This window comes from Furipterus horrens, unplaced genomic scaffold, assembly GCF_987537825.1.
Source record: "Furipterus horrens unplaced genomic scaffold, mFurHor1.1.pri manual_scaffold_4, whole genome shotgun sequence".
Taxonomy (NCBI): Eukaryota; Metazoa; Chordata; class Mammalia; order Chiroptera; family Furipteridae; genus Furipterus; species Furipterus horrens.
The window spans coordinates 51,530,737-51,543,018 of NW_028327174.1; the positions used below are offsets into that span (position 1 = coordinate 51,530,737).

General features: G+C 38.6%; 1 protein-coding gene across 3 annotated transcripts in view; it reads right to left on the reverse strand.

The window, feature by feature from the left end:
• The window catches only part of TFCP2 (transcription factor CP2), a 49,567-nt gene that overhangs the window by 15,221 nt on the left and 22,064 nt on the right, over positions 1-12,282 (reverse strand). For all 3 annotated transcript variants that reach the window (XM_090273173.1, XM_090273172.1, XM_090273171.1), the window contains exons 2-4: positions 6,290-6,441; positions 3,454-3,530; positions 2,291-2,396 (exon numbers count right to left, since the gene is read on the reverse strand). In XM_090273173.1, the coding sequence (XP_090129299.1) occupies positions 2,291-2,396; positions 3,454-3,530; positions 6,290-6,441 (335 nt within the window). The remainder of the gene's footprint in view (positions 1-2,290; positions 2,397-3,453; positions 3,531-6,289; positions 6,442-12,282) is intronic.

The window sequence follows — 12,282 nt, forward strand, 5'->3', positions numbered from 1 at the left end:
CCAAAACAATCTTGAAAAATAACAAAACTGGAGGTCTCAGTCTTTCTGATTTCAAAACCTGTTACAAAGTTACAGTTATCAAAACGGTGTGGTACTGGCATAAAGATGGACATAGGGAGGAATGGAACAGAATAGAGCCCAGAAACAAACGTTCAAATATATGGTAAAATGATTTTAGACAAAGGTGACAAGGCCACTCAATGGTAAAGGACAGTCTTTTCAACAATGGTGTTGGAGCCTTGACTGGTATGGCTCAGTGGGTTGGGCATCTCCTCACGGACCAAAAGATCACTGGTTCGATTTCTGGTCAGGGCACATGCGTGGGTTGTAGGTCAGGTCCTGGTTGGAGGTGTGCAAGAGGCAACTGACACACTGATGTTTCTTGCCCTCTCTTTCTCCCTCCCTTCCCCTCTCTCTAAATATAAATTTTAAAAATCTTTTTAAAAAATGATGTTGGAAACACTAGATACCCACATTTAAAGAATGAAGGACACTTACTTTACATCATATACAAAAATTAACTTCAAAAAAAATGGATGTACATCTAAACCCAAAGTTATAAAACTCTTAGAAAACATACCAGGAAAAACTTCATGACATTGGATTTTGCAATGATTTCTCAGATGTGACACCAAAAGCACAGGCAATTAAAAAAAAAAAAAAAAAAAAGCACAAACATAGACTATATACTAAACTACATCAAAATTTGCCCTGGCTGGTTTAGCTCAGTGGATTGAGCGTCGGCCTGCGAGCTAAGTGTCGCTGGTTCGATCTTCCAGTCAGGGTACATCAGAGAAGGAAAACTCTGACTCCAAAAAACCTCCGCTGCCTTGCGGCATACCTCTTCAGGGGAAAGGCTAAGGGAGTAAACCCCGACAGAAAATCCGGAGCCGGAGTCCCTAAGGCGGTTTGACGTTGTAGTCAACACCGGCAACTCCTGCGGCGCACCTGAAGCCAAGCTGTATTGACTCCGTCTTTCCCTTGGACCCTTCAGCTGCGAAGAGAGGGGGGGTCTGCTGCATGGGCAACAGCAGACCCTCCATATCACCCTGCCCAGGCTCTGTAGCTTCAGCTTCACTGGAGAGGACACTCCAGCGTCATCGCAAGATGTCGATTCAACACGGGAGGAGACAGATACCGTGTCACTCCCGAGTCGGACTGCACAGCCATTCTCGGCGGTGCAGATAGACTCTTAAGAAGCTACACCATCGTCTCTCGAGACAGACGGCTGCCAACAACAACAACATCAAAATTTAAAACTTTTGTCTGTCAATGGATACTATCAATAGTGAAAAGACAACCCACACAGAATGGGAGAAAATAGTGCAAATCATGTATCTAATATGGGGTTAACATCCAGAATATATAAAGAACTCCTACAGCCCTACAACAACCACCACCCAGATTAAGAAAATGGGCAAATGACTTAAATACATATTTCTCCAAAGAAGATATACAAATGGCCAATAAGCACATGGAAAGATACCCAACATCACTAACCATTAGAAAAATGTAAATCAAAATCACAATGAGATACCCATCCATATCCATTAGGATGGCTAATATAAAAAAAATAAAAACAAAAAAGAAAGAAAATAAGTTTTGCCATCGAGGTAAAATAATTAGAACCCATACACATTCGGATAGGAATGTAAAATGTGCAGCCACTGTGGAAAACAGTATGGTGGTTCCTCAAAAAATTAAGACTATAATTACCACATAATATACCCAAAAGAATTCAAAGCAGAGAGTGAAATAAGTCCATGTTCATAGTAGCACTATTCATTCACAATAGCCAAAAGGTGGAATCAACCCAAGCATCTACTGAGGGGGTGAATGGAAAAACAAAATGTAGTATTTATACACAAAGGAATATTATTAGTCATAAAAAGGAAGGAAATTCTGATACATGCAACTACATAAATAAACCCTGAGGATTATGCTAAGTGAAATAAGCCAATCACAAAAATATAAATACTGAATAATTTCACTTATTAGAAATAGTTAAAATGTAATATATATTTTACAACTAAATTAAAACACACACACACCACCACCACCACCACCACCACCACCACCACCACCACCCCCCCGAAGTAATAAATGTGACTGTTATGGAACTGACGTGTCTGCACTTTCCAACTTCTGGTATCATCATACCAATAATATTTTATACTTTGTCAAAAACCACTTCCAATTCATGCTAATTGAGCCCCTGAAGCATTCTGGAACACCAATTCTCAGACCATAGTTACATGCATTTCCTAGGCAACAGATTCCCTTAACTCACCTATGTCAAGAATTCTATCTCCAGGTCGGTTCCACCTCCAGCCCTCCAGCTGCTGGTGTTCAGTGTATTGTAGCCGTCTGTCATGGAACACTACACGGAATATACTCTAAAATGAAGCAACAAAATCAAATAATAGGACCAATGCTGAGAAACAAAAAATTGTAGTAGTCGCCCCCAGTTGGTTTCTAGATACACCTAAAATTGTTTTTCTTAAGACCTATTTCACTCTATTATTTATCTACTTATTTTTATTTATTTGGGAGCAGGGGGGAACACTGATTTGTTGTTCCACTTATTTATGCATTCATTGGCTGTTTCTTGTATGTGCCCTGACTGGGGATTGAACCTTTCAAGTTTGGTGTATTGGGAAAACATGCTAACCAACTGAGCTACTCAGCCAGGGAAAGACCTATTTCATTCTAAAACCCATACCATACCAAGTTCTATTTTAAGGTAAATTTTATAATTGCTCATATATAATCTTTATAGTTTGACCAGTACCATATTTGGCTGAAACATCAGCCAAAGGACTCCTATTGGAAGCATTTCAACATTCCCCTATTGTTACCATGCAATATTCGGCTTGACTCTTCAGCGGTACATGAAAACTCACCAAGTCCTCTGCTTGCTAACCCATCAGGTAAACTGTAAACACTGAGAGTACATAGCAGCTACTTCCATCAACTTTCCTGTTGTTACTCTTACTTTGCAGAGGTGTCTATTAATATCCTTCTTACCACCTTTTACAGCTGCTGACAACTCCTCTGTCCCAACTGTATTGTCAGTTCATTACCATCAGTCTAGACAAAGAAAATTGCTATTCATCAACACTAGCTTCTGTTTTCCTTGCTACTAGACCAAGTATCCAAAGACACACTGGAACTTCTCTAAGGATCTCAAGGTTACTTTATTCCACCCAAAAGAATTTCACTGAGTCAGGAGACTATCCTGACATGGAGTGATAGGTCTTCTTTTCTGTAGATTTGAAAAGTCCATGTGTATGAGGGCCTCACTCTGACCCTCCAAAATAATACAACAGTTTACCACTCTGACAGCAAATTGTAGCAGGTAAGATATCACCAAGCCCTTTACGGAAGCAGAAGAATATTACAAAGGGTCAGTAAAAGGATGTTTAGAGGAATGATTTACTCATTTTCTTTTACCTTCACCAACTTGCCATTAATTTCTGGAAGTTCTCCAAGTTTCCTATTGTCTAGCATTCGGATTTCATAAGACTGTCCTAGAAGAAAAAGTAACCATGTATTATATTCATCATAATTAACTTTCCAAAATTCATTTGGGAGGAGAGTTTCTGTGTGGTTTGTTGTGGCAGCAGTGAGTTGAATTTTAAGGAGAGAAGTGTTCTCTGTGGATTCTAAGTATGGGTCCACCGTGCTTTGTCAGATGGGCTTAGGGGTGTGAGTCCCGGGAATAGGAGAAAGAACTGTCAGTGCATCCAGGCATTCAGACTCAGAAAGGTGGCTCAGGGAAAGGGCAGGTGTGTGGTAGGCCCCAGGGCACCCAGGAGGGAGCTGGAACCTGTATGCTGTAAGAGGAAGGAGATGAGAAACCCCTCATTCCCATGACACGGCAGGCTGTGACACGCTTCCCCCTCCACCAGTGGTTTACCTGCAGGTAGACTGAGGGGCCCAGAGGCAACCCACGTCTCTAGAATCAACTTGGAGTTGGGGCAGCTAGAAAATGGTCCAGGCATGGATGTGTATGTATACCACTGCCCTTGCAATCCCATGAGGACCATTCATCTTTCAGACAGAATCGTGACTTGGAATTATTAATAGACTTAAAGAATCCTCTTTCTTCACACTCCTATTCCCAAAAAAGACATTTTAGCAACTTTTTTTTTTGCTTTTAAAGTGATGTTAGATTCTGTTTGGGATAAAGCATACCTTCCGTCCAGAAGGTATCCAGTCATATAATATGAAAAATAGAGACATTTATTGAAGAAGATACAAGATACAAGAAACATTGTACACAGAACAATGACACCTCAGTCCCTTTCAAACTAGGCGCCTTGGGACCTCATACAGTTCTCCCGATTGCCATCAGTTGCCCTGTTGCATTTTCCTGAATCTCACAGTCTGAAATCTCTTCCCTTGCAAAGGTGATTTTAGTTTTGGGAAAAGCCAGAAGTCATAGGGCACCAAATCTGGGCTGTAGGGGGGCTGAGTCACCTGGGTGATTTGATGTTTCACAAAAAAACTCTGCAGATGTGATGCATGAGCAGGTACGTTGTCGTGATGAAGCTGCCAATCACCAGTTGCCCATAGCTGCGGCCTTCTGAAATATCTGAATAGTTTCCGCAGAGGAATATTCAAGCAAAATTTGATGCAGATTCATTGCACAACTTGCTCAGTCATTTTGAATGCCATGGCAACACAGTACACATGCTCACTCAATGGTGTCTACTGCCCCCATTGACTAGTACAGTGAAGTCGTCATTGTTCACACACACACATTCCAGTCCACTCTCCTTGGCTGCCAGGTTACATCAATGTCACACAAACTGTTTTCATTATGTTAACAACAGCTGGACTTTTTCCAGACAGACCTCGTACATAAGCCCTGGTCCCTTTCCTCAGGAGTTCAGTGTAGGTGGAAACCAAACTATTCCCTGGACCTATAACCTAGTTCTGCCCTGGCTGGTGTGGTTCAGTGGATTGATTGCCAGCCTATGAACCAAAAGGTCGCTGGTTTGATTCCTGGTCAGGGCACATGCCTGGGTTGCATGCCAGGTCTCCAGCTGGAGACATGCAAGAGGTAACTGATCAATGATTCTCTCTCTTTCTTCCGCCCTTCCCCTCTCTCTAAAAAGATATAAATAAAATATTTTTTTAAAAATTAGCCCTGGCTGATGTGGCTCAGTGGATTGAGTACCAATCTGCAAACCAAAAGGCCCCAGTTCAATTTCCAGTCAGGGCATATGCCTGAGTTGTGGGCCAGGTCCCCAGTTGAAGGCATGTGAGAGGCAACCGATAGATGTATCTCTCGCATATAAGTGTTTCTCTCTCTTTGTCTCCCTCCCCTCCCCTCTCCCTAAAAATAAATAAATAAAATCTTTAAAACAAAAAATAATTAAAACCCAGTTCTCCCATTGTGTGAACTTTTTAAGTTTCTTAATCTTCGCCTCAGTTGCCTCATCCATAAAATGGGAATAATATTTAGTAATCCACCTCATAGGGCTGTTAAGAGGAATAAATGCCTAATACATATAAAACATATAAAACAATACCTAGCACTTAATGGCTCAATGTATGTTGGCGGACATCATTACTGCCATATTGCCAACATCATCTAGAAGTGATACATTGTAGAAAGAGGTTTTCAAATCACTTAAGGATAGAGTAAAACTTACTGTATAGACAAGAGAAAACCTTGTCTATCTTAGAAAAATAGAGATAGAATCTTAGGAAAGTTTGTTTCCCCCACAATATCTTGTTTATGAATGTATAACAGATAGTTGTTAAATGCAGGGGCATTCATAAATTGTTTTAGAGGCAAAAAAAAAAAATTTAGTTGGTGGAATATACAAGAGTATAATATTATTAGTATTAGTAATGACAACTATAATCCTTATATATGCTAGGTACAGTGGTAAGTGTTTTCATACAACTCTCTAAGGTATTATCAATTCCATTTTTACAGATAAGAAAACTGAAACATAAGGAGTTCAAGCAACATGTTCAAGGCCACGCAACTGACAAATAATAATGCTGGGTAGGGTAATACTTCTCAGATGGTAACCATGTCCAGGGACCATGATTAGAAAAAAAGATGGAGATGGGAACTAAAAATGGGCAGGTAGACGAAAGAAGCCAGTCATCAGTATATATGACATATGACATTAAAGCTCATATATCTGAAGTAAGCCTTTTTACAGGTCACACTAGAAAGATGTACTTTTTACATAAAGTGTATCTAATTAAATACCATGAATCCAGCAGGGCTGTAATATTACCAACAAATAAGAATGCATCTAACCTTGGTTGAGATATGTCAGGGTTTCATCATGGAGTTTCACTGCTGGAGAGGTGGCAGCACAAAGCACATATTGAAAAGGTAGGATTTTATTCTCATTATCAGGAGGCAAACTTGACTCTTCTTGCTTAAAAATGGGCAATGCGAGGACATCACTAAAATAAAACAAATAAATGACTCTTGTTAACATCTGACAAAGGTGCAAGAACAGATTTATTGTTGAAGCAATTTAACTGCCATTTGCTTTGTAAAATCATAAACTCTACTCATTTTGTGGAGTTTCTTCCCAACCATTCAGTTCGGATTACCTCCTATGATATCCCCCTGACCATAACAGCGTGAGCAATGACAGATACTCACAGTTAAAACCACCTCAGCATCCAAAGACTGCATTCTGGGAAACCTAGGTATTCCTAGAAGGACTCTGAAAATTGTATGTAGAATACCAAAATCTCAATTTAGGACTTGTGGTAATATGTTTGTTCTCAGAAAGGTACCAACCGCAGTATCTTTAAACAGCAGTACCCTCCTTATCCATGGTTTCCCACATGGTAGTCACCTGCAGTCTGAAAATATTAAATGAAAAATTGCACAAATAAACCAGTTCCTAAGTTTTAAGTTGTAGACAATTTTAAGTAATGTATGTGATGAAATCTCAAGCTGTCCTGCTGCTCTGTCCCACCCAGGATGTGAATCATCCCTTTGTCCAGCATATACTCGGTATATTACCCACCTGTCAGTCACTTAGTAGCACTGTCAGTTATGATATTTAGAGAGAAAGAAGAGTGAGAGAGCTTGCACACATGCACACACTCACATACCTTTTGTTACAGTGTAATAAAAGACATTAGTCTTTGGGAGACTTTGTTGCCATGCCATTCTTAATATTACATCTGATGATTCCTTGAAGGATTAGTGAAGATTACCAGGAATCAAGGCAAATCGGATTTTTCAACATAGCAACAGCCCAACCTTTAGGAATGTAGGGTGTTCTTTTCCTTCTCAAATTTCAGTGCCCGGCAAGGTTAATATATAGCAACAGTTCCTAATCTTCTCAATAAAATGTGGCATTACACCTAACCCATCATGACTAAGCAAAGGACTATAATTTGAGGCTGGAATTCTAAAATTGATCTAAAGTTACCCCTAAAATTAACTCAAAATAGTACAGCCAAACCAAACACACAAAACTATATTTTCTCAGAGATTGTAAGATCTAAAGACCTCAAATATATCTGAATTACTTATGTTCTTGGTACACTGAATTTCTTTTACTCCGCTGTGGGAACCATTCAGTTGCACATCCCTAGAGATGGAGGCTAAAGGTCGCTTCTAACTACTGTTCAAGGCCTCTGCTTATACCAAAACAACAACGAATTCAGTAAGAAACAATTTCGGAAAAACAGAGAAGTCTGCTCCTTCTCAGAGGTAAATTGAGCAGAGATTAGGAAAACTCACCCTGGTTAACTCTAAGTAGTTGCTACCAATACGTAATTTGCCATTTTATTATATTCTGATTGCTTCATGTATTTAATTCATTCAATAAAATGTAAGCTATTTGAAGGAATAACTTCTCTTTTATGTGTTTAATAAATATTTTTGGTATGATCTGTATTTTTGTTTGTATTCTCCCAAATACTCAGCCCTAACACATTGTGATCATTTTGGAATTTTCAACATCTCATAAGAATATGGAAATTTTACCTGTTAAAAAAATAAGTTGCATATATTTTTCAAATATGCACCGCTAAATAGAAATCAATACCTAAGAGTGGTGGCATAGCAGGATCAGGAGTGATTTTCCCTGTATGTAACTGGGATCCTCTGAAGACTGCTTCATGGTCCCAAGGTATAAATTACCATTTTGAGATAAGGCAGCCTCTCAATGTACCCATTCACAACTTACTGTTTAACCTCCCTGAGGCTGACCAGCTGCTGAAAGCCCTTTTCTAGAGAGAAGACTAGATCATAGAGAGGGAGAAGTTTGATGAAGTCTATGTTGAGTACAAGAGGCAAGTAGATAGGCATCCACAGCACCTAAAGAAATTAGAAACTAACTTGGAATAATAAGATGTCGTGAGCTTCTAACTTTCCTATTTATAACCCCCATTTGGACTCTATCATGATGAAAACACAACATTTGAAAAACATGCCAATATCCCTATGTTATAAGCATAAAAGGGCAATAACTGAAGAGACTACACACTACTCCGAGGTCAAAAGAAAAAATATCCAGTAAATAACTGGTCATAACACCTTTAAGGAGGAAAGAAAAGTAGACTGATTTCCTTGGATTTACAGGCAGATCAGGGAGCAGACCTGGCAAAGACAGGAGATGGCTCTGCACATTTTAAACATGAAGCCAGTGAGATGTCCTGACTACCAAGTAATGATGAAATTATCTTACTTTCTTGGTAGTAGCCTTCTATCACAAAGTGGTAAAAGATTTCTGTTACTTGAACATCTAATGAAAAAGCTCATTCTCAAGGAACTAGTATAAATGACCCATGGACATGGATAACAGGGTGGGGATTGACTGTGGGAGAAGGGGTGGGTGGGTGGGGGGCAATGGGGGAAAAAGTGGGACAATTGTAATAGAAAAATAATAATTTAAAATAAATAAAAATTAAAATAAAAAATAGAAGAAGCTCATTCAACTAAAAAGCAGCCCATTTAATTTTAAAAAGTGCCTTGCTAATTATTCTATCACCCAGAAGGCATAAGAAATGCGAATTATATTTTAAACCTAATTTGACCAAGAAGAAACTGATCAGAAAAGAGGAAGTGGTGGGAGCCTCAAGAGAAAGCAACCAAGCCAAATAGGAAGAACAAGGACACATCAGATGTGATTCCTAGACTTTCAAAGAACAGGCTTTAAACAGTGAAGACAGGACCCAAGCCCAGGGGTCTGAGGTGCTAAAGGGGAAGACAAAAAGACTGAGGTTCTCAAAAATGGAATTCTGCCAATTTCACATTATCTGACATGGAGGGGGGAAAAGAGGGGAGGAATCTAGAAAGACTAGATGAAAAGTTCACCGATCAACTCAGAATTAGAAGGATATGCACAAGAAAAATACATACAAAAGGAAAGACACCTCTTTTTTTTTTTTTAATGTAGCACTGATATATAGAAGCAAGCTTGAGCTGAAGGCCAGAATGTGCTGAGACTTGCAAAAAAGGTAAGGGAGGTACAGTTCCACTCTTTGATATAAATAGCATATTACTAATTAATATGAGCAAAGACAGAAGAACATATCCATTCCTGTTTTTCTTCTGTCTTTCCTGTAAAGAAAAATCATTTTGAAAGTAAGAGACCAAATATGGGGAAAGTAGATTAATGTCCAAGATAAATAAGGAGACTATTGAAAAGTGAAGGAATGAAATTAATATACCTGGATGAAATTATATACCAGGAGAATTAAAGAATGTACAGTTGAAATCCATAAATGACACTCTATAAACTCAGACACACCTCATGATTCTGATAACGCCAAATGTCACATTAGCTTTTTATGTCTGTAGTAGCAATTTTCAAAATGAGAAGAGCATATATACTCTCCATACCTTACACCAGAGTGATCTGACATGAAATCTGGGCAAGACTGTAAAACAGGCTATTAAAAGAACAGTTTGATAACAAATAAATAAAAATAAAAGGACAGTTTGAGTATTTAGGCAGGGCATCAGGAATCACTAGGAGCCATAACCAAATTAATGCATTGTTGTTTTTTAGATACGATTTGACCAGCAAATGTTAGAAGCATAAGTATTTCTGGATTTTAGCAATGTATAAAGACTCTCATGAAACCCCTATTCAAGGTGAAAAAACATGAATTTTGCTATATAACTGTACCTAAAGAGTACAGATAAGTCTAGATAGTTTAGTGGTATGCCACAGGACCCTATAGAAACTTGTCCTCTGCAACATATTTTTTTACAAATAAATGACTTGATGAGGACACCGAACACAATGATGATCAACTATGCAAATCACAGGAATCTGGGATAGAAAAGCAAATGTACTATATGAGAGAATCAACTTTTTAAATTAATTAATTTACTTATTTTTAGAGAGGGTGGGAGAGAAACATCAATGTGCGATTGGCTGCCTCTCACACACCCCCAACTGGGGACGTGGCCTGCAACCCAGACATGTGTCCTGACGGGGAATTGAACCAGCGGCCTTTAGGCTTGCGGTACACCACCCAACCACTGAGCCAAACCAGCCAGGGCAAAAGAATCACCTTTTAAAAGTACAGTCATACTTTGGTGCTTGTCGGCTTCAGAACTCATCAAACCCTGTACTCATTGCATTTTGATAAGAAAAAAAATATTTCAGCACTCAGTGCTTGCTCAGGACTTGTCCCATTTGCTAGAACTTCTGAGTGACAAATGCAAGAGGAAATACTTCATCATGTGGTACTCATTGCTTTTGGCACTCATTATGAGTTCCAGAACAAATTAAAACGAGCACCGAGGTCCCGCTGTAATTCTAATTGGCTGGAACAGGAGACTAAATCTAATAAGATTTAATAAGGATAAATATTAAGCCATGCACTTAGAACTAAAAACAACAAAATGGCTCAATATACATGAGAAAGACTATGGCTTTAAGAAAAAGTCTATTTCAATGAGACAAACAGTGTGATTGGGCTGCCAAAAATGCTGATACCAGGTTTCATTAAAAACAGTCTGATGATGGAAATGACATTTGTCTCTATGCAAATCAAAACACTTGAGTACTGTTTTTAGTTCTGAGTATGAAACTTTAAAAAGAGGACTTTAAAAATTAAGAAAAAGATAAGAATAATTGAGGGGACATCACATCATGCTATTTGAAGAGTATATGAAGGAAATGAGGATGTTTGTCTGAAGCAAAGAAGTCTTGTCAGATCTACTCTATAAAGAGATTCAATTATCAGTTCAGGGTTGAAAGAGCTGGCCTCTTTAAAATGTCCTCGCCCTGATTGGTGCTCAGGGGATTGGGTATCATCCCACAAACCGAAAGGTCACCAGTTGGGTTCCCATTCAGGGCACATGCCTGGGTTGTGGGCCAGGTCCCTTGGTTGGGGGTGCAAGAGACAATCAATGGATGTTTTTCACTTTGTCGTTTCCCTCCCTTCCCCTCTCTCTAAAAATAAGTAAATAAAAATCTTTAAAAAAGTATGTCATCCAGATGAATTCTACATTTTATATTCGAAAAGAACCTAAATGTTCTGAGCCTGTTAAGGTCTTAGAAGCTGCATTGGGACAGGCCTAGGAATACTAGAAAAAACTAATAGGTATATAGTACTCTCTAACAGACAGAAAATATCACTAGTTCACTGCTATCACAGTCTAAAGCATATGCTACAGCATCTGTTACAGAAGGCAGTAGCCAAATGATAACTATAAAAGCCTGTATACAACTAGACCAACTAGCTTATAAACCTGTTTATATATGTTTTTAAATTTCATTTCTACTTTTGTGTATTTGACAAAACGAAGTACAGATAATATCTGGGCATGCTAAACCTTGTGTATACCAAATCCAAAAGACGAATCAGTGTGGTTTTTTCCTAACATAAATTCCTAAAAATGGTATTGATTAAAGTCAAAACAAAAAGTTTTTCAATTCTTAGAAAAAGTTTACATCTTACCCACTTGGGCAAAGTGATTCTAATGAGCGATGATCTCAGAATACACTCTTCTAAACAATGTATGAACTTAAGTGGAATACAAATTTCCTGAGGTATTGAAACTCTCCTTTGAAAAAGAAAACTTTAGCTCAGTTGGTTGTATTGTCATATAAACTGAAAGACTGCAGGTTCACTTCCTAATCAGGGCACATGCCTAAATTGCAGGTTCAGTCCCCAGGTCAGCGTGTCTGCAAGAGGCAGCTGATTGATGTTTCTCTCTCACACTAATGTTTCTCTCCTTCTCTCTAAGAAATCAATAAGCATGTCCTCAGGCTGAGGATTAAAAAAAAAAAAAATTCCATCATTCATTCAAATATT